The sequence below is a fragment of the Stylophora pistillata genome, chromosome 8 (assembly GCF_964205215.1).
Source record: "Stylophora pistillata chromosome 8, jaStyPist1.2, whole genome shotgun sequence".
Taxonomy (NCBI): domain Eukaryota; kingdom Metazoa; phylum Cnidaria; class Anthozoa; order Scleractinia; family Pocilloporidae; genus Stylophora; species Stylophora pistillata.
Window position 1 is genome coordinate 13,178,853 of NC_142526.1, and position 23,284 is coordinate 13,202,136.

The following is a 23,284-nucleotide window of genomic DNA, read 5'->3' on the forward strand; positions in this document are numbered from 1 at the left end:
AAGGCAGAACAGATCCGAGAAACGGCTATTGGCATTGCTTCTTCGTCAACCGCAACACCATTCGAAAGTCTGCTATGATGTTTACAGAACCTTAAGCATGCGCAGTATTTGACCCCTGTGTTATGCTGTAGCGAAGCTTCATACTTATCAAAAATGTAACAAACCCATCAAGCCCAAAACATTTGATTGGTATTCGACGATACCACCTTACGTACAAGCTGTTACTTCCAGCATAAATGGCCAACTAGAATACGGGCATATACTTGCCATGACGTAAAGAGTTTAGTTTAGTTTAGTTAATGAGATTCGCCGACAGGCAGGGACACCGCAACAGCTTGCGCCAATTACTGCGGGCCTAGTAAAGCCACCCATCCCACCCCTGGGGAGGACATCCATCACACAGTAATCTCGTGCGTGGGAAATTAACGTCTCCTACCCCTAACCCTGCAGGAGACGGGACCTCCATTCATTCTTCCCTATCCGAGAAGACTAGAATATCTAACCATGTCTTGATGTTATAGAAAGGTAGCATATTCTCCTCATTTTTATTTTAAGACCTTGAGTGTTGGTCCGGCCGGGGCTCGAACTCTCGACCTCCCGCTGAACAGTCCAGCGCTCTATCCATTGAGCTAACGGGAGAGAGGAGAATGGAAATGGAGAAGGTAATGCGAAAGCGTGATTGCGTGCGTAATCTCATTTGTGCGCGCTAGGTAACTTGGCTACCCTTTTAGCATTGAGTAATGAAAAAGCCAAGGAGAGAGTAGAGGAGTTTGTTTATTTTTTCAGAAAGCTGAGATCAACAAATTTAATTATGGTTTGACAAGGTCCTCATTAACAAGATAGTTAGAAGGTTTAGTTATGATTTCGTGCCAGTTCAGTGTAGTCTCCTGGGGTTCATTTTCCTAATATTATCATATTTAGGGTGCACTGAAATTTCCATATGAGATAAAAAGTACATAACAGAGCCAAAAATTAGGATCTTTTTCATTGAAGCAAAACCGCGAACCACATCAGGACCAGGGACCACAGCAGTGAAGTTAGGAGGAACAAAACTCGAGAATGAATTGAAACGCCTGATGACCCAAGAAAAGCTGCAATAACACGTGAAATGGTTAGACTGTGCCTTATATTTATGCTGCGGTAATATTTACAACACAATCAATCAATCACAAACTAACAAATGAAGCTGTCTTTAAAGAGGTAATTGTTTGCCGCCCCAAATAACTTCTAAGGCTAAAGGCTGATAGTTTCTAAAGAAACTGTCTTGGGCTGCGTCGGTGGAGGTAAGGAAATAATTTGGATATATCAACAAAGTTGAAATGGTAAATTGGCCACCGTAACGATTACAAAAGCTGACGTTTCGAGCGTTAGCCCTTCGTCGGAGCGAATAGAGGAATTGTGGGTTGTGTTTGCTTTTGAAGGCAGAAAATGGAGCTACGTTATTGGTGGGAACATGGCAACGAGAAAAACACGAATAAATTAGTGGAATGAAAAGCGTTCGTTGATCCCTGTGGGATTTAGACTGCCGGTTTGAAAGATGAGCTTTTGTTCAAGAGTTTTCCGGCTTTCCGTGCTACCTAAGTGTAAGGAAAGACCGCAGATTGCCATATGTTGCTTAGAATGATTAGATTGCCATATGTCTAATCAACATATGGCAATCTGTGGTCTTTCCTTACACTTAGGTAGCACGGAAAGCCGTAAAACTCTTGAACAAAAGCTCATCTTTCAAACCGGCAGTCTAAATCCCACAGGGATCAACGAATGCTTTTCATTCCACTAATTTATTCGTGTTTTTCTCGTTGCCATGTTCCCACCAATAACGTAGCTCCATTTTCTGCCTTCAAAAGCACACACAACCCACAATTCCTCTATTCGCTCCGACGAAGGGCTAACGCTCGAAACGTCAGCTTTTGTAATCGTTACGGTGGCCAATTTACCATTTCAACTTTGTTGATATATCCAAATATCTTCTAAGGCTAGTTTACTTATAACAGATGATGGATGAAAAATCAAATGTCATTGATCTTTAGGTACGTTTAGGTATTCAGTGTATGAGCTACGTCTTTCTACAACCAATAACTTCTGCATAGCCAGATGGCAATCATTCTTAAACTTTGTATGTGTATCTAACAAATGTCCATCTTGTCATAGTGGCTAGAGTTGGCGTAGAAACTTGTAATTTACTACGAGAGGCAACAGGATACGATCCCATCTCATTATATTCTATCCCGTTCCTTTCATTCCGCCATTTCCCTATCCTATCTTATCCCATCTCTTCCCTTTCTATCCCAATCAATGTTAACTCATCCTTTGTTACCCTATTCTACCTCAACCCATCCCATTCTTTCACTTCCAATTTCATTACCAACCTGCTTGACACGCTAGGTCTGGGCCCAGAGAAAAGCCCCTCTTGCACAGACACTTTCCTGCCTGACAATATGAGTTTTCTTCACACTCTGGAAAGCAAATTTCTGTGGACAACGATAATAAGTTTTAATGGCTTTAATACTTGTTTACAGTGGACACCAAAGATAAATTTAAAAGCTTGAGCTTACTTACCTCAGCTCTGTGGTAGAAAAAGACGTTTTCCCTGGGGGTGAAATCAGAAATTGAATGGGAAGCATTACCTGAACAAGTTCCATCTGGTGCTTTTCGATAACCGTCTTTACAGGGACATTCATAACTGCCATTTTGGTTCTTACACCTTGAGAACTTGGGGCAGTCATATCTGTCTTCCTCACATTCATCAATATCTATGTACAACATAAAAGGACAAATATTTTTATCCATTTTTCTGTTCAAGATTAAGTTGTCATTGATACGAATGAATAAATCGAGGAAGACCCTTTAGAGAAGATTTCCTACTTAGAGGAAATGGGTCGATATGTTTCCTCTAACAGGAAGAATACCATAGGTCCTCCATGGAGTTGTACCATGAGGTCACAAGTGAAAAAATCATTCATGAATATTTAAGGAAAGAAAGATCCTCGCAGATGGGCTGCAATTTTCGCAATTGCGGAAAATAGCTGGAAAATTAAAAATTTCAGGTTTCGACGAAATTCGAAACCTGTGCCATCCAGATACTAATTGATGCTGCAACAAAGAAAATTAATTAATGTCTTATACCCAACTAGCAGCTGTGAATCTCGTCGAAGCCTGAATATATTCTAGCTTATGCTAAAATTGCACTCCAATTGCTAAGATCATTCCTTCGCTTGATTCTCATCCACAGGTCAAATGGAATTTATTTCAATTCACGTTATTTTTAAATATTTAATGAAACAACATTTTCCGGGTCATGTCGGACGCTGATTTGACACTTTTAGCTCAGTTGCTACGTAACAATGACAAAGTCGCTTTCAAAAGTCGCTTTCAATATTATGCACATTGAAGTACCACGATCCCCGAGTAAATTGCCATCGCCTAAGTGCACGTAATCAAATCCGAGTCCAAAATAGATAATGAAACGTTGAGAAGAAAGCAAAAAAGAGAAGCTGGCACTTGGAAACGAATTCTTTCAGGACAATTACAGAAAATCTTACATCTAGAAGACACATCAATAAACGCGAGCCCATGCCTGTCGTGAAGCGATTTTCCGAAACAAGACAATTTTATGTGGTATTCATGGGGCTTCAAGTGAGGACCGTAGAAAGTTCAAGCCGCCTAAATTGCTTTTACCGACTCCAGGAAAACACAAACATTGAGCTGACGTAAGGCAAACACCAGTCAACCATATTTATCACATTCGTTTCCCATTTGTAGTGTTTAGACCAGGTTTCGAAACATTTTCGTCCATTTCCTCGAACGTCTTAATGCGCAGATCTTAGAAATGCCTGGGGGGTACTTTTAAGTTGATATTGGCCATATTCCGTAACCAAAATTATGGGGAGAATTTCGTCACAGGCCCCAGTTTTTCTAACGCATATTTGGTGAGTGTTTTTAAATCGCGTCCTCCTCCTTATAATTACCTGCACAATACAATTTGTCTGAACGATATCCTTGCCGACAGCTACAGGAATAGGATCCAAATGTGTTTGTACAAATCATGTTGGAAGGGCACGAATGACTAATTGTGCATTCGTCGTTATCTGCGAGAAAGAAGACATAAACATGTGTCTTATTTAAAATCAATATGGATGTCAATCAACACTTACTTATTTTTAGGATAAAAATTGATAAAATTTCTTACCCACGCATTTCTTTTGTGTTTTATCGAAACTAAATCCATCCGGGCAGTTACATCTGTATGATCCAAAAATGTCCTCACACACTGCGGTATCACCACATATCTCCCTTTTCTCGCATTCATTTACCTCTATGATAATAAATGTCCACAGATAGTATAAGTGTACAGTGAGTCAAGTATTCATAGAGGGTTGAGCTCTCTGATAGGACATTTGCAGCAAAGTGGGAAAAGAAAACCATCAGAAAAATAAGTAAGTTATTTTGCGGTGGGAAAAAATGTGCCCTTGGTCCGGCCCTAGGCCTTTGGCCTCGAGCCTTGGTCAAGAGTTCAAGCACAGTGTATTACCATTAGGACATTTTCCCGGCCGGTGAATTAGAATAACATATCTTACAGATCTCATTTTTCAATAGTGAAAATCAGACCTGAAAAAAATTTCAGGCCTGTACGGGATTCGAACCACTGACCTCTGCGATACTAGTGCAGCGCTCTACCAATTGAGCTAACAAGCCAACTGAGAGCAGGCCATCAAATTAATTCGACATAAACCCGTAGATGATAAATCAAACAACAACAAACATATGAAACATATGTGTGAACTGCGGTTATGAGACGTATGAGCACGATCCTTCGCAGTGCTTTACTGCGAAGGATCGTGCTCATACGTCTCATAACCGCAGTTCACACATATGTTTCATATGTTTGTTGTTGTTAGATCTCATTTTATGGTAAAAGATATTCTTGAAATGTTTGTAGCAGCTTGCTCATTTATATTAACAGGTCACGTTAACCAAAAGTCACCGTAACAGTTCTTTCCATCGTCCTTTTTACTCTCGAAGCCAACTTCACAGTTGCAGCGGTAAGATCCCGCAGTGTTTGAACAAACGGAGTTTGAACCACAGATATCTTTGTTCAATTTGCATTCATTCGTGTCTGGAAGATGGGGAAAGAAGACATAAAGTTATCATTGCACTCACGGACCGAACAGGAACTTTTCATGCGCCAATCTTGAAAACTTGAACTAGGTACATGCGGCGTCTAAATCAATTAGCAACGGTCCCTACAATTTGGAAGTGCTCAACCGTTCTTTCCACCTAGCGGGAGTAAGCTTAGCGGCTAAATCACTAAACAAACAATTTTTCATTTGAATCTGTCCGAATTTAAATCCAAATTGCCTTATAAAATGTTTGGTTTCTGAACTAAGGATAAGCAAATTTAAGGTTAAATTTCGGCTGTAAGCAGAGCCTGATCTCGTTGTTATTTTTGTTGTTGTTGTTGTCGTTGAACTGATAACTTGCTTACAAGAGAGTTCTCTCCTTTTGCATATAAGAGTTAAATGAAGAGACAAAGTGAACAACTGGAGCCATTTTTGCCGCTAGCTACGTGTCACGATTAAACAAGTAGTATATGCACGAAATAGAATTGGCATTGTCGGAGGTAATTACCTCAAATTCAGTCTTCAAAAAAAGAAAATCTGTCCATCCCGATAATTTTCCTTACTAAGCTTTACTTCAGTTTTAGTATTACACCTAAGAAAGGTAAATGGTTTCGGCTAGTTCTGTTTAATCAAAGCTTCCTTTGTTAAATAACAATAATTAAGACAAATTCCTTACCAACACACATCTTGCCGTTGAAATGATAGCCTTCTTTGCAATCACACAGCTTAATGCCTTTAAACTCTTTACAAACTGCATTCTCTCTGCACTGGCCGCTGGGGCACCGAGGTAGTTCTGGTATGATAGAGAAATACTGCTCACATCAAATTCCATACGCGTTAAAGACCCCATTTTCAGGATAGGTCTCATCAATTCATTGAAGCCTAAAAAAATTATAAACTGGGATGAAACAGTAATTAGATTGACAAAAATGAACTTAAGTCAGGACCTGTTGATTATAGCCATGATGGCCGTTTATAGAGGTAAATAATTGTGTTCGTTTTGACCTCATCGAAGGCTTGACAACATTGAAGCCGTTGCTAATGATAGCCTTTCTTACTTAAGCAAGCCTTGTAGCCATCTCCACCCAATCCATGGGAACACGTGCACTTATACGAACCAGGGGTGTTAGAACACGAGGCGTTCACGTGACAAGAGTCTTTTATGGCGCATTCGTCTATATCTAGAGAAAAATTTACAGCGATAAGCTTACACTGGTGACAGACGTAACATTTATATCACGGGGAAATACATATGCACTGAGGGATTGTAAGTGGTGAACCGGTCCTCCTTGATAAACTGCCATTCAAGCAAAGGGAGTGGGCTGGTGTAGCTAGACCACAAAAAGATCTTGAATTCAGGTTATGACCAGACCAGTTCACTTTCTTAATTAAGGTTATATTTGTGACATGATAACAATGATTTGAAATAAACATTGATTGAGAATTTGCCAAGAGATTTTTGTTTTGCGTTCTTGTCACTCACAAGGTTACCGTGCACCTTCAGGGGTGTCTCGCGTGCAAGCGATGTAGCGCGTCCGGTTTAAACTGTAGATATCTAAATCCCATATCAAATTAAAGCTTATAGGACTGGCTATCAGACTATACTAAAACTTTTGAAAAAAATGAATTATCGAATTTTTCACGACTTCTAAATGCGAGCGCCCGAATCACCTTTTAAGAGCTACCAGTCAAAGGGAATTTGTTCCATTGCTCTCAAATTTTGACAGTAGCTAGTTTTATATATAAACAAAAAAAGGTATCTCCGAATTTTTTATTTCTAAATACTTTCTTTTCAAGAGCGATTTTTGTACGATCACTCGACATTTTTTTAGTCCTATTTCAAAAAATGTTCTGTAGCTTTTAAATGAAATTGAATATGCCAAGTCGCAGACACGTTTTTTTAGCGCTTTGGCCCCGGAACGGAGCCGAGGAACATATTAAATAAGCGAAAAACAAAACTCACTTTAACATGCACCGTTCAAAAGGAGATTCGGGTGCTCGCATTTAGAAGTCGTGAAAAATTCGACAATTAATTTTTTTTCAAAATTTTAGGTATAGTCTGATAGTCAGTCCTATAAGCTTAAATTTGATAAAGGGGCTTAGATATATACAGTTTAAACCGGACGCGCTACATCGCTTGCACGCGAGACACCCCTGAAGGTGCACGGTAACCTCAAGATCATCTATGTCCCTGTTCTTTCCAGACAGACATTTCAGGAAGTTACGTATCGTATTTACTTTGAAAGAGGTACAGAAAACCAACCTTTACATTGAAATTGAATCCCTTTCTTGTCCAAGTTATATCCATTCCTACAGGTACAGTTGTAAAAACCTCGTGCATTGACACACGTTGTTGTATTTCCACATCTGCTCAACCTCGGTTTTTCGCATTCGTTAACATCTGAAAGTGGTTAGTAGTGAATTAGGCAAGGCACCGAAATCATTGGTTTGCACATTTAATATAACAAAGGATAAGGTTAAGGGTGGCTTGAGAGAGGGGGGGGAGGTAAACCGGGGGAGTTGAGGGAGGACAAGGGCGTGACTTTAATGCACTTGTAGTTGTGAGTATATTGTACTTGTCATCAACACAATAATTCTCAATTAGATGGGCACCCTAGAAACTGGGTTGAGCTGAGTGAGATGTCATAAGCCCCTCAGTTATCATTCCTCCATTAACTTTTATACCGCAAAGACTGTCTGCAATCTACCCATTGTAAGTGTTTTTTTTTCAACAGCAGCCGGAGGAAGTCTTCCTCTTTGAACTCAATAGAGAGTTATGGTCCGAAAGTTTTCGATTTTCTTCTTTAGATGGCATCAAAAACTACAACATGCAACTTTGTCCTACCTTGACAGCGAAGAAGAATTCCTTTATCACCAAACGTTGGGTCAAACCCATGTGGGCACTTACATTTGTAGGACCCAGGGTATTTATCACAGAAGGAGTTTTCTGCAGCACAGGGGGGAATGCATTCCTTTATCTCTATCGATTTGGAAAACCAAGTAGACATTAAAATCGAGCAATACTGAAGTATGGCAAAATTTGAGATAAAAGTCTAATAAATGTGAGCAGGGCTTATTTTGAACCATCACGCTGTCAATTCTGACTCCACATCTGTCGAGACCTTTGACCATTATCATTTGATATGATGTAGAAAAATCCAACTTTACAAACTTCGAACGATGATAAAAAATAAAGGTAGTGGTAATGATTATATCAAAGATGATAATATTAATAATGATTATAACAGAGTAAGGAAATTACCTTCGCATTTGTTTGGTCCAATTTTTCTGAATCGATCAGGGCACACACATGCGTAGGATTTCTTCCTGCTGACGCATCTCAAGTTGCTTGGACAAATATTAGGTTTTTTACACTCATCAGTGGCTTGGATAAAAAAAATTAAGAATTTTCGATGAAATATTAAAATGAATACCTCTTATCAATGGAGTTTCACCTTCAAAAAATGTTTGATAAATTTCTAGAAGGTAAAAATTGTAATCTGTTGTATGAATAGAACTAAATCGCTGCTTGTCGCTGGATCTCCTGCTGCAGAGATGCATGCTGGTAAATATTAAACATATTGCAACATTTTAAAAACTAAGAGGGTTGGCCCTAGAGTTGACAACTTGTTCAAGTGAAAAGTATTGACTGCCTATTGGAATTCTAACCATAAGCTGGTTGATAACGTGGAATCTGTTTTTAAGTTTTCCAGCAGTGAGTTATCTACAATGATATATTTAAAGGAGTAATTAAACAAAGAAGTGTTCAAGAAGAATACATTTACTGCAACCAAGGATGCTATATTGTTACCTAGCAAGGGACCATTGTAGATTTCCACTTCACGGAACTGAAGTTCCAGACCTCCATTTTGAAGGGCAAGGGTAACAAACCTTACTTTGACGTTTTTTGAAAGAGTTATAGTCTGAACGGGTTCTTCAGTTGGAGAATCCAGTCTAGCTACACGACGTCCTCTCCCAAAAGCATTTTCACCAGCATCTGTCAATGATAAAAATAATGTGATAAAACTTAAAACTGACGAATTTCTCAGCAAAGCGCTTATTCTTAAGTTAAACCTTATCTCTTCCACGTGGAATTAATTCCAAAAAAGAAGCAATAATGAGTAAGCTATTGATGAAGATGATTCACTTGCAGGGGGAAGCCATGTTTACTCACCAATAAGAATTTTTAAACCTCTGAGGTGTTGCGGTTTGTAGCCTGAGGCAGTCAAAATACGCACCAGATGGATTTTGCATAATGCTATTAAATCAACCGACCACCATTGTATTTCTTTCGAGCGCGGTCTGACCCCAGTGGAAAAAGGTTTGTCTAAAATTGAAAAGTAACAATGGTCAGTCACTCAAATTAGACAAACATTTCTTCAAATAATAATTTTGCAATAGTTTGAGGATACTGGCCAAAAAAAGATTTACTAAAATGTCTTTAATGGCAGCTTATTGTAAAATACATCTATCATACGATTAGTTGGACTCCCTACGTAAATTCGTCACCGTCTTTCTTTTATTGTTGCTACACTCACCAAGCTTCTGATCGTTGCCTCTGTATGACTCCTTTTCGTTTTTCGAGGACTTTGTGGGACGCTTTCCTGCTAGGTTTACTAAAAGAAATAAAATACAAAGAGTGACCGATACAATCATTGAACATTACAGCTCTTTCTAGAGCTTTGTGTAAGAATCCTGGTAAAAATCACCGAGGTAAGCGTATTCTTACTTATCTTCGTTTGGAAAACCTCCACTTCACAGAGCTGTATATATTGTATAAAGGCGGTTGACCACGTGATCAGCAGTCTAGTTCCAGTAACTGGCTGACCACATTCAAAGTAATTTCCTTTTCTTGCCCCATATGCTCTGATAACGGTACATACTTTGCCATCTAACAAAATATAAGATATTGAGTTATTCTGTCAACTATCAAAGCCATGAGCGTAACAGCAGGGGGAACGATTTTTCAGCAAATTGTCTAGTTTTCGTAATTCTTGGGGAATAAATTATTCAAAAATGGTCCGGAAGCATGAAATTGAACCTTAAATTTTACATTATTATTGTTGACATTGTTGTTTCCTTTTTTTTGTTTTCGTTCACTAAAAAATCCAATATTGAGTATGGTCATCTTAAAAGTATTGTTCGGAAGCGAAACGGGAAATCCAAACAAACACTTTAATTCCAACACGGTTAACTGTAGACTCACGGTAAACGACTACGACCATTAAACAAAACTGCTACTCGATAAACTAAAAACTTTTCAACTCCCTCCAAAAAGTCGCACACGTCAAAATTAAAAGGTCCGCGTGATTTGCTTACGATATTATTAGCCTACGTAGTCCCAAAGCACGCGCACGCGAGTCGCACGCGCACAAGTTCATTAACGTGTTCTTAACATTCCCCCTCCCCACACTGGGAGATAGTCCTAGTTTGTTTCCAACTTAGCAATTAACAGTTCGTTCCAAGCGGAACCAGTTTGTTAATCGGTCTCATGACAGTCTTGACACCACACGCAACTTTAGCTACACGGGTGTGGCCATCTCGTCCAGGATACACTTCAATAATCCGTTCTAATGGCCAACGTCCTCTTAGGGTATCGGGCTGAATTACAAGAACCACATCCTCAACTTTTAGGTCTCGGCACTCTGAAGTCCACTTTGGTCGACTGTTAACGACTGGAACAACTTCCTTGAGCCATCTCCTTCACACTCGTGTAATAATGTCTCGAACCTTTCGCCATCGTTGACGCTGATGCAAAGTAGTGGTTTCAGCGGCCTCAGGAGCGAACTTTCCTCCCATTTGGTCGTGCAAGAAATGGTTAGGAGTCAATGGGACATCGTCTCATGGATCTGAACTCTGATAAGTCAACGGACGGGAATTAAGAAGGGACTCCACCCCTGCGAACACGGTGATCAGCTCCTCGTCGTTCACGTCCCGTTTTCCAACGGTGGCGTACGTGGCTTTCTTAGCAGCCTTTACCATTATTTCATGGGCTCCTCCAAAATGTGGGGCAGCAAGTGGATTGAATCTACATGTCACTCCAAGTTCGGCCGTCTTGTTCTGAAGATGTTTTCGGTCTAACCGGCGGACAAGTTTCTTTAACTCGCCCTCTGCGCCCAGGAAATTTGTACCTCTGTCGCTTGTCACTTCTTTAGGAACTCCACGGCGACTGGTGAAACGGGCGAAGGCATTTAAGAACGTGTCGGTATCCAGTCCCCAGGCCATCTCTAAATGCACTGCTCGTGTTTCCAAGAAAGTAAAAAGGCACAGCCACCTTTTCTGTCGTGGTTTTCCGCGTCGTTGAACAGTATAGAAAGGACCCGCAAAATCTACGGCTGTTTGGGCGAAGGGTCTGAAGCTGAAACGGAGCCTCATTTGCGGGAGTGGGGCCATAATCTGACAAGCTGGCTTGTTTCGTCTTCTCTTACATTCGTTACATTCACGATCCCACTCGCGAATCTCCTCGCGTGCGGCGATAATCCAAAATCTCTCACTCATCTGGCAAAGAGTGAAGTTTACTCCAGGAGCATGATTTCCTCTCTCATGTTAGTGCTTCACAATAAGTTTCGTCACCCAGTGTCCACGAGGTAGAATGAATGGAAATCTGGTATCATATGGAAGAAAACCTGCGAACTTTAATCGGCCATCACTGCGGATAACTCCATCGTCGTCAATGCACGGGTTAAGCTTTATCAACTGGCTTTTCTTTGGTATCGGCTTCCCTGAGCTCAAAGCTGTGTACTCGTCACAAAAAGCGTTGCGTTGTGCGAAGCGCACCATTTCTCCTTCAGGATCCTTCAATTCTTCGGGCAACAGTTCCATACTTTCATTCCTATTGTCTCTGCTGCGCATGTTTTGTAGTACTGTTCTCACTCTCGCGTGTACTCGAACCAAACGTGTTCAACTGGAAAACCGTTTGGGATCTAGTCTCCACTCTTTTAACGTGTTGCTCTGTTTCGGTGCGGTTCCTTTCTGAAGATTACACGTCATAAGGGTTGTATAGGCATTCATGTCTTCTTTCCTTTTCGAGTTTCTCGTCTCTGGCCTTTCACTAGGTCTGTCCGGGACTTTCATCTTTGACCACTTACTGAAATCATCTGTCAGCCAGTCAGGACCATTCCACCACAAGGAACATTTGTACATAAATCGGCTGGATTCTCTTTGGTAGAGACGTGCTGCCACTGTGACGGCTCAGTGAACATCTGTATTTCACCAATTCGGTTGGCTACGAACGGTCGGAAGTCCCTGCCGCGCCCTCGAATCCACCATAGAACATCTGTACTGTCAGAGTGAAACGTCACGCTTTGCATTGGTACTTCTCAGGCTGTCAGCAACGACTGTGTTAAGCGTAGGCCTAAAATCGCACCCATGAGTTCCAGTCTGGGTACTGTCATCGGGTGCCACTCTGCTCTTTGCTGCTACCAGGCGACTGGTTGCAGTATCGTTATCGTATCCACAGCGGATATAGACTGCTGCACCATAAGCTTTTTGAGAGGCATCGACAAAAGTCACAATGTGCTTCGACTTAACAGGCTCTGGACTTCGCAGACACCGAGGAATCATCACCTCGTGCAGACTTTTCAATTGCTCGAACCAAGTCCCGATTTGATTCATCTTGAACTTCGTCGTCCCAGTCGTAACCTCGCATCCACAATTCCTGAAGTAGAATCTTTGCCACAATAACGTATGGGCATACGAATCCCAGTGGGTCAAAAATCGTTGCTACTTTACGCAGGACGTTTCGCTTTGTTGTCTGAAATTCCGGGTAAACTGGAGAAGCGGTAGCGGTAAACACATCTTCAGTACTTTTCCGGGAAATTCCCAGTGTCTTGGTTATCGAGTCTTGACCGATGCTAATCATAATCTCTGTGGCGCGTTCTTCTGATGGAATCGCCTCAATAACTTTCGGTGAATTAGAGATCCATTTCCTGGCTTACATGCCGGCGACTCCCCATAATGCCTTCAGTTGACGGTATAGCTCCACTCCTTCATCATCGTTTTCAACACTGTCAGTAGAATCGTCCATATAAGTTGACTTAAGGACGGTCTCAGCGGCAAGGGGATAACGGTCTTGGTTTCTTCGAGCATTTTCCTGCGCGACGAATTGCGACTCCATAGGGGCTGAATTCTTTCCAAAAACTACACGGTTAAACTCGAATACATGTGGCTCTCGGTTAGGGTGAAGATCTCTCCACAAGAGTCGGAAGTGGGATCGGTCCTGCTCCTCAATCTCTATCTGGAGGTACATTTCTTTGATGTCGCAGGCGATGCCAACAGGGTTTCGACGGAAACGGACGAGGACTTTGAAAAATTCTTGCAGTAATTTCGGCCAAGGATGAATCATGTCATTTAAGGAAGTACCATTACATTTAGCGGCACAGTCAAATACGATTCGTACTTTTGTTGTCGATTTATCCATTCTCACGACCGGAAAATGCGGCAAATATCATACGTTAGCTGGCAGCTGTTCGTTTGAGGGAATCTTTCGTAAATATCCTTTACCAACATAGGCCTGGATGGTTGCTTGATATTCTCCGGCGACACGGTTGCTCTTCTTCAAATTTCTTTCGGTGCTTCGTAGTCGAGATAGTACCATAGGCTTAGTGTCAGGGAGATCGGGTTTGTTTTCTTTCCAAGGAACGGCTACACGATACCTTCCATTTTTGTACTTTAGGGAATCTTTCACTTTGCTTCAAGCTAGTCTTTCTTCTTCGGTGAGTACGAGTCTGTCATCGTGGTCTGTGCCAGACTTCTCAATTTCCCAGAATCTCTTTAAGCTGTTGTCAACATCACAACAGGACTCTTTTCTCTCGCTCCAAATTAGCTCTCTAGTGAACAAGGAAGGAATAACGTGGGATCGTGTCCTCGCGGTTTCGCTTTCGTCAGGCGCACCTATACAACTCCACCCAGGTGGTCCGAGGCGGGCGACAGGTCCACCATATTTTCCTCGGAGATCAACATGTGAATAATGGAGTTCAGCATTATCAATGCCAATCAAAAGATCGACAAGTCCATCATTTGACGGCTTGGGAAAACTGCACTGGGTCAGGTAAGGCCATTTATCCTGATGTTTGTTCCAGTTCACAGCTCTGTAACTACCTTTTTTTTCTGAGGACATGTTTTTACCCCGATTTCCTTTGACAACCTGCCATCTACACTTTCGATTTCAATTTTTAATGCCATGGACTGAAACGTTTCGACGGTGTCGTTGAGAACATGAACTCGAACTTTTTCGAAAGGCTCGTGCAGTCCTAGTACCCCAGCAACCTCTTCAGTTAGGAAAGTTTCGTTCGATGCGTCGTCTAGAATGGCGTTTATTTTTTACTTTGCTGCTATTGGCCTTCATCCACATAGGGAAAGTTCGTGACGAATAAGATTCAGTCGACGTTCCTCCATTACAGCTGGTCAGGGTCACAGCGGGTGCCCCCTTCCGTAGAACATCTGGGCGTCTCTCATCTTCAACATAAGGCAACGTTGTCGTCGGTCCAGTTTCCGACAAAACTTCACCACCGTGAAGAATACGGTGATGATTTCGAGAGCAACCATCTATACCACACTTGCGGGCTCTTAGGCAATCTTTCCCCCTATGATCAGACTCTAGGCAACGGAAACACAGCCTTCTTTCTTTCGCGATCTTCCCGCGGTCATCCACTCCTCTGTCGTAAAACTCCTTGCAATACCACACCCCATGATAGAAACTGTGACAGAGAGAACATGGAGGCTTCACACCCCGCGGCTCTTTCGCCATTGCAACAGTATGTAACTTTCGCATCCTGCTCGGATCCTGGTATCTCGGTATTCTCGGAAATCTGGCGTGCTCGACAGGTTTCGACTCAATCCCGTTCACCATTTCCGTTGCTTCTATTCGGAATCTGACTTCGTCTTTTAACCAGTCTCTGAAAGCTATGACTGATCTTTGTCTGGCACGTTCGTTTAACCAGCGACTGTAATTCTCTAGCCGACGATCAGGCAACTTTTTTTACCAGCAGGCTGTGAAGAGTTCCATCTCGTAACTCACGGTCTATTCCTTCGGCCTGTAACTTTACCACTGTAATGCTAACAAGGTCAGCAAACTTCTCCAGCGCGTGGATATCGTTCCTTCTTATTAACGGCGCCTGTTCTAGTTGATCCAAGTAGGCTCGCAGAAGCGGGCGCGTACCTCCATACTTCGTTTTTAATATTTCTTTTGCCTCCTTGTATTCGGGGGCGGCGATTTCAAGACAACGGATGGCTTTCAAAGCGTTCCCTCAGTAAGGCATTGTCGTAATCTTGCCATTTTCAAATGTACTGGCTCCGTTGACTCGTCTTCGAGACTTGTAAAAAGGGCCCAAAACTCTTCAAACTTTCTCTTGTCACCATTGAACGTGGGAACTGTTAACGGCTTCAAATATCAGTTCCGGACGTCGTGGCTGCCGTGACTTTCGTTAAGCTGATCTTCTCGGGCCGATTGCTCGTAGCGATCCGCTGTGTTCTCGATTAATGGCCAGTTCATATTTTCGGTTTTTGGACGCGCGGACTTTAATCGCATTTATACCCGCTTCAATCGTTTTTTGTACTTCTCTTTCGATCGTTTCGGACTCTTCAAACGCTTCTTTTTTTGCAGCTTCTTCTTTGAATTCCACATAGAATGCGGCCAGTTCCTTTAAAATCTCTTGTACTTCCTCTAGCGCTGCCCAAAGTTGTTCAATCACACTTTCTATGTCGGTTATTTCTGAATCTCTTAAGCATAGTTTTTCCAACTCATGTCTGAGTTTTGTCAATTCTGTCTTTGCGTTACGTTTTCTTCGCTTAATCTCTATCAACAGAACGTCCTTTGGCTTCTGTTTGTCGACTCCACTAGGTCCAGTTTTGTCGTTTTTCTCGATAACTTCAACAACTTCGCAATTCTCGCATTCAGCGGAAGCCATAGCACTCAACTCGGAAACGAAATCTCCAAAAAAAATTACAGCCCATACCTTGCTCCCATCGTGGTCGCCAAAAATGTTCGGAAGCGAAACGGGAAATACAAACAAACACTTTAATTCCAATACGGTAAACTGTAGACTCACGGTAAACGACAACGACCATTAAACAAAGCTGCCACTCGATAAACTAAAAAACTTTTCAACTCCCTCCAAAAAATTGCACACGTCAAAATTAAAAGGTCCGCGTCATTTGCTTACGATATTATTAGCCTACGTAGTCCCAAAGCACGTGCACGCGAGTCGCACGCGCACAAGTTCATTAACGTCTTCTTAACAAGTACCTTGGATGACGTCATGCCCCTTGCAGCTCTATGGCCACAGTACATAATTGATCTTTTTGAAGCTATCAATTGAAAAAGAACGAAGGGGAAAAAACGACCATAAAAAAAAAGAGATAAAGGAAACAATAATTAAAGAAGAAACTTACCAATTTGAATGGACGTATCTTTCCATTGAAATGTGGCGTGTAATAATATAAAAACAAGCGACACTCGTACATTTTTCCCAAGGATCAACCACCAGAATGCGTGCCGGTGTTTACCATTTTGGGCTTTAAAACATGTGCCTGTATCTCCGTCGATAGCCAAACGACTAAATTTAGTGGGATATGAGTATTGTTTCCTTCCAATAACGTTTCCTGTACATGGAGAGTAAATAAGCTCAATAAAAAAGCTATCGCAACCAGTCGTAGACATAAGAGACGTGTCTATAGTCAGCAAATAGTTGTTAACCTGGAGTAACAGTTAATTGTGTATTTTTATAGAACTCTTTTCTGATACGTTAAATAACTTTTCGTCATCCTAATGATGAGTTATCATTTAGGTCAGGTGGTTAGTTCCTTATCAGTGGAATGTTTAATTTGGATATATCAACAAAGTTGAAATGGTAAATTGGCCACCGTAATGATTACAAAAGCTGACGTTTCGAGCGTTAGCCCTTCGTTACTTCGTTACTCCCACCGACGCAGCCCCAAACAGTTTCTTTCGAAACTATCAGCCTTTATTCAGTGGAATGTTTAAGTCTTGTGAGTTATTTTAAGAAAGACCCAAGTAACGCATATCAGTTGTGATTAACTAGTTTTGATCCGTCGATAAAGGTAGATCATTCCATTCGGATTGTTTGTAATTTTAACGTCGTTAATGGTTAAGTGTATTATATACGGGTTGTTAACATCTATCGAGAGGAAAACCAGGTCTCCAAAGTCAGTTGTTGAACGTTATTCTTGCCGCCCTTCAATGAGTGTAGCTTGTCGCATCACTGATATGTTGTCAAAGTCGAAGATGATCTGCCCCATTTGATTGCCATAGCCTTGATAAAATGTTTCAACAGTGGTTCTTACCATATGTATAAGCGTAGACTTCAACTTCACATAATCGTAGTACTGGGTCCTTAGTATTTATCATGATAGAATTTCCAAACACATACAATTCTGAGTTACATCCAAAGCTTGTCTCTTGGTCGTCAAGTAACAATTCCTCAACTGCACATTTTATGAAATGACTCCTGCCGTTACCTAAAAAAGAAATAGTTGTCGATGACGAAAAACAGGGAAAATAGATGGAGCGGAAATTTCTATAGGGTGGGAAGTCAACAGCTTGTACCAAATGAAATGCATACAATGAAATGCTAAACTAGAACGTGAAAGTCTATGAGAGAGAGAGAGAGAGAGAGAGAGAGAGAGAGAGAGAGAGACTTTATTTCAAGAGGGTAACATGACAGTAGTTAAGCTGATAATCCTGTGGCCCTCTATTAACCCACCCATCCCACGCCAGGGGAGGACATCCATCACACAGGAATCTCGTGTGTGGGAAATTAACGTCTCCTACAACAACCCTTCAGGAGACGGGACCTCCATTTATTCGTCCCTATCCGGGAAGACTAGAATATCTCACCATTTCTTGATGTCATAGAAAGGTAGCAAATTCTTCTCAATTATTTTAAGACCCTGAGTGTTCGTCCGGCCGGGTTCGAACCCTCGACCCCCTGCACAACAGTCCAGCGCTGTATCCATTGAGCTAACCGGGAGGCGGTCCTTTTTTTTTCTATAGGCTCAAAGTGATTTTCATTCGAAAATTTTCGTTAGTGTTTAATCATACCGCCACAGTTCACATCCACTTACTTTTCGAAATGGCAGTCAGCTAAGCATGCTTCTGTTAAAGATCATCTAATGCTGACATTTCTGTTGGCCACTTTAAAAACATAATTTCTTGAGTAGCCGGTCTCAATCACTGACATTTTTTTCGTGTTTAGCGCTGGGATATGCTTTCGTATAGCTCCCACCTTGTTTGCTATGTAATAATATCACAAGCTCAGGTTTTCTCATACCTACGAAAACGCCCAGATCTTTCAGACCGCTGTTTCTTTTTCCAGTCTGACTCTTTGCAGAATGAATTCGAACCAAAGACACAGGTTGTAAGTCACCAAGATGCACAAGTATCCACGGTTTGTTTTCCGTGTGGGACCTGAAACATGTCCTTGGATCGCCATCCACTGCAAACCGAGCGAAAGCCTCTTTCTCTTTACAGTTGTCCTTTTTACAACCCTCAAAATTGTCGGTTGAGGACGCGATCGCTTTTTTCAGTAAGGCAAGATTCTGATTGCTATGCCATATCTGTGGTGGCCGTGCTGATGAAAGAATGAATCAAGGTCAATGAAATGGTGGTACAACTAGAGCAGTTTCGTTTTAAAACCTCGTTCAACAGTCATGATAGGTGATGATAGTTTTAACTGTCACATGCCCTTGAACACGAACTATCATGTATTATCTTATTATTATTATTACGATTATTATTATTATTATTATTATTATTATTATTGTCATTACTTTAATGATGAAAGTGATGTTGGTTATTGGTATTATCTATTCGCTTCATTTGTTTACCTTTAATGCATTTCTCTCCAGGTAATACATAGTTCTCAATGGGAAGTTTTGTAGAACTCGATGATGCAAAACCAGGATTACACTTGCAGTAGTAAGAGCCAGGAGGAAACAAAGGACTTATGAATTTCGTGTCACATTTTGACTCCTTTAAGTCACCGCATTTGTTTTGCAATTGACAAATGTCACCTATGAAGAACAAATGACATTAATGTCTGACTGACTCACTTGCCTGTCATTCTCGAGTTCTATGATGGGAAGGTCAAGAATAGAAAGAAGAGCAAAGTCAACATTCGACCAGCTAACCACGTATTTGTACCAAAATTTAGATTAAGACAGTGGATTTATCCGGCTTGTTATTTAACTCAATGATTGACTTATCTCTACGTGTATTTACCTTTCATGCGCACATCACTTTTGCTACATCGGAAAATATGTTCTCTCTCCTTTTCTAACAGAGCTATTAAGAACGTTATAGATATGGAACACAGTTAACCATGCTATCAGATCTAGAGTTCATTGAATTCGGGCGATAGTGAATCAGCGTTACTGATGTAAACCCCCACCCTCTCTCCTCAGGAAAATTCCACCAAACAGACGAAAGCTGGAAAGGGATAATAATGCGATTAGTCGTCAAGATATCATTATAGATAATGTGCATCTAAAAAAAAGCAATGCAATATCCTTCTCGGTTCCCTTTTGATGGATTAAACTATTAAACGTAACGTTACAATCAGCACGGCTCCTTCCAGAAGACATCCATTGAATGATATCAACCTCTCCCCCTTGTTAGCTCCTGTCAATAAACTGGCACGTTCTCTCCTTTCAAGCCTAGTGCCTAACTCCCCCGCTCTCCATAGCCGGAGCTCATCCCTATTTCGATGTAGCATGGAAACTACTTCTAAAAGTATTACTTCTCTCCTTCGGATTGGACGCTAGTCCATCACAAGGTTACCCCCCCCTCCCCCTCCCTCCCCTTTCACCAGCATTACATCAGGCTTCCCAGATAATTCGCTGGTTCTAAAGTATACTCCTGGATGGAAAGAGTGTGTGAGGAGTATTTTGCCCAAAAACACAGCACATTGACCCAGTACACTGAGTCAAGTACCCTGACCATCAAGCAACTGTGTCTCCTAAACAGCAAACAATAAGAAGATGCAATTGTTTACTTACTTGTGTAGCGAGCTTTGATCGTGACCACTCCGTTCTCCTGATCCTTGCTAACAGCTCCATTAATGTACTTTTGTTCACTTTTGTCTCCCTTTGATTCACATTTATCATTACTGCTGTCTGTACTGCGCTTCACAGGGATCAGTACGGCAGTGTTGAAAGTGAGGCTCTCTGCTTTTGGTGGAAGGTCGATGACAAGGTCTTTCCTAGCCACTCTTACTGTGCGACGAGGATTTGTCAAATCGATCTCAGCGGAAACCTTGTCTGGCGAATAATCTTTAAAGCGATATTTTCCTTTCTCCAGCATCCCTTTATCGTCCCGATTGTGGTTAACAAGGTACTTTATGTTTGTGTCTATAGCATCAGCTGGAGATGAATAGCAATATCAAACCAGTGTAGATGTGAATTGATAAGAGAACATCATGCATTCAGCTGCAACTGCAAAATTTTAATGGAACTTACGATTCAGAAAGACCTGTACGTCACATAGTTGGAAGTACTCTTTTGCTGCAATATAAACATATCTTCCCAGCATTGGCTCAGCACAGCTAAATGAGATGGACGTGAATTCCGGGATGCGAAGACTTTTGCGACACAATGGGTTGGCCGTAAGATCAGCTTCAATATTTCCTTGAAAAAACATGTATATTTTTGCTCTAGCCATAGCTATCCGTCCCATTTATTATCATAATCATTTTTATGCATATTTGATTCGTTTATTTATTTATTTATTTATTTATTTATTAATCAATTATCTATCGCGATAGTTACGTGGAGTAGGAACAACCTTTGAATCTCGTCTTTAAAACAGATTGAAGACATCTTTGAACACCTGAAAAGTCTCTTACCTATTCTGATGTCGATGTTTGAAAGTTTCATTCTACTCTTAATGCTAACTTTTTCCACCCATAGATGCTTTCCCAAGTCAATTTGCAACCAAGGGGTTTTCAACTTGTTTAAATTTTCAAAGCAGGTTTTTGTCCCGTATTTATCATCATCCACTGCTTCATGGGCGCTGCCGTGAGAATGACGACTTCTCAGATTGGTTTGTACCGGTCTTTGGTAAGCAACGTTTACGCCTAAATGTGAAAATGAAAAGGTATTATAAGTATTTATTTTACGCATTTTCTTTAGCAACCTCGAAAGAGTAAGAACTTCTGTATTCGCTCTGACAAAGGGCTAACGCTCGAAGTGTCAGCTTTGAAACTCTTAACGGCCGCCAGTTTACTTTATCAATTCTGTTGATAAAACTCAAATTACCTTATTACTCCCAACGACGCAGCACCACAGTCTATTCAGAAACTAACCCCTTTAACAACTTCTTCAGCCATGTACACACAATGGAGTCAGTGCAATTCATTTTCGCTTCAAAGTTACTTAGTCCTTACTAGGCTTCGTCTTAGTAAAAGGGAAAGAAGACAAAAGTGCATCAAAACTACGACAAGAAAGAGATTTCCCTTCCTTCTCCATCTTCTAGCTGGTAAATTTTACTCATTGTGAGTCGACCGGATATTCGTATGTAGAAAGAAAATCAATCAAACGCGGCAATATGTGATTGTGATAATAACTCGGATTGCGTTTATCATCTTACCTTTGGAACTTGTTGTTCGCAAAAATTGCAGTAACAGGAAACATAAAAGACCAATGGCAGTTGTTTTCTTCATTGCAGCACGATCTATTATCGCAAGCCGCTACATCTCCTTTGTGGGCACTACATTGGGCAACTGAATTTGCTGAAGGTTTTGTAGCATTTCTTTTCAGAAACCAGAAATCCTGATTATGACGTCAAGAAGCAGTTTATTGCTCTAAGTATGCAAGGGCGCGCGCCACCATCTGAGCAAGAACGGCGGCTTTTCCTAAAATGCTAAATAAGGGTTAAAAAGAATGAAATTTAGCTTTTGAAGTTTAGACACAGTTTGATTGTTTACAACCTGTTTTGCCTTCAGGAATGCCTCACAGTGAGATAAAATATAACAGCATTAAAAGAAGGCGATTAGCCGTCTATTGTGCGTTAGTACTAGAATCACAGCTCTTCTGAGGGCCGAGATAATCGCCCCCAAATATTGAAACAAAACAATTTTTCTTCATCGGCGAAAAAGCCAGGGTTGGGTCGGATAACGGCCAACTGAGTTGAATGATTTTCGCAGAAACCTGATTGATGTGGCGAGAGGAGGGACTTTTCTGACAGGTAGCTATGTAGCTGATGGAGGACAGACTTTCTCTAGAATTTTCGACAGGATCGGTAAAATTGATATAGGTCTGTAAATGTCCAGATCATCTTTGTTTCCAGGTTTAAACAAGGGTACAACCTTTACTTGCTTCCATTCAGACGGGACCGTACCAGATTTAGTGGAGAGATTTACCAAATGTGTTACACAGTAAGCTATCACATTTGCGCTGTCCTTTAAAAGTCGAGCTGGTAGACCCGTCTAGACCAGTGGCTTTCTTGAGTTTTAAGCATTTAAGAGCGAATGTTTGAATCGACCGAGTGAAAATCGAAAAATGTGGCACATGATCGAGAAATTGAAAACCTTCATATTTTGCGCAGAGATACCTTATAGTGAACTTAGAATCATGGTAAGGTTTTTTTTCCCAGACTTGCTTCTTTATCCTAGAAAATTCACGAAAACTGAAACGAGCGTCGGTAGCCGTAAAATGGCGGAAATAAGTACCCTGAGTAGAGGCAAATGAACTTTGCTCATGAAAAGCGCCATAAAAAGCAAGCCCATATCAATTTGACAGATTTGTATAGGAAGGACTGAGGTATGGCTTAAGTCTAAAACGGAACCGTTTCATTTAACTTTGACATCACGAAACGCTTTTAAAAATCACCAATATTTCAAAATCCAAATATCGCATTTTGTAGTCAATTTTCAATTATCACTTTGACCATGCGGTATAACTCAGAATCGCTTCAGGTTAAGCTCATGATAAGCGGAAATAGTGTTGCTTTCGAGGATATAAAAGTTAATTTGGGGCTTTTCATTCCCGCAAGGAAAAACCAGGCTGAACTTTGTGAAAATCGCAACATCGTCATTTAAGTTACGACGTAATCTAATTGGGCACCCCGTGGTTAAATCCGGAATTCCAAGCACATTTTAGAAGTTAGCACTGTGGTCGATCAGGAAGTCAATACAGTAAGCTATCCTTGC

General features: G+C 41.1%; 1 protein-coding gene and 1 non-coding gene across 2 annotated transcripts; both read right to left on the reverse strand.

Annotated features, from left to right (window-relative positions):
• Positions 1-756: 756 nt before the first annotated feature.
• Positions 757-21,894, reverse strand: LOC111340029 (uncharacterized). Its single transcript, XM_088731434.1, has 24 exons — positions 21,724-21,894; positions 20,981-21,211; positions 20,595-20,762; positions 20,136-20,498; positions 19,360-19,422; positions 18,966-19,151; positions 18,410-18,709; positions 17,424-17,597; positions 16,512-16,721; positions 9,850-10,011; positions 9,659-9,736; positions 9,295-9,447; positions 8,932-9,117; positions 8,383-8,505; positions 7,966-8,100; positions 7,384-7,521; positions 6,179-6,301; positions 5,797-5,913; positions 4,985-5,116; positions 4,190-4,315; positions 3,969-4,088; positions 2,628-2,753; positions 2,370-2,471; positions 757-1,091 (listed from the first exon to the last, which is right to left on the reverse strand). The coding sequence occupies exons 1-24, from the start codon at positions 21,794-21,796 to the stop codon at positions 985-987; spliced, it is 3,696 nt and encodes a 1,231-aa protein (XP_088587560.1). The 5' UTR covers positions 21,797-21,894; the 3' UTR covers positions 757-984.
• Positions 12,372-13,895, reverse strand: LOC111343209 (uncharacterized). The gene has a single exon (XR_015990380.1). It is a non-coding gene; the product is annotated as an uncharacterized LOC111343209 (transcript).
• Positions 21,895-23,284: the final 1,390 nt, after the last annotated feature.

Bases quoted from the DNA above. Each gene is read 5' to 3' on its own strand.
- LOC111340029 (XM_088731434.1), bottom strand. From the start codon at position 21,796: ATGAAGAAAACAACTGCCATTGGTCTTTTATGTTTCCTGTTACTGCAA. The intron at 21,212-21,723 runs GTAAGATGATAA...TTTCACATTTAG, and splicing joins GCGAACAACAAGTTCCAAAG to GCGTAAACGTTGCTTACCAA. The intron at 4,089-4,189 runs GTAAGAAATTTT...TCTTTCTCGCAG, and splicing joins AACACAAAAGAAATGCGTGG to ATAACGACGAATGCACAATT.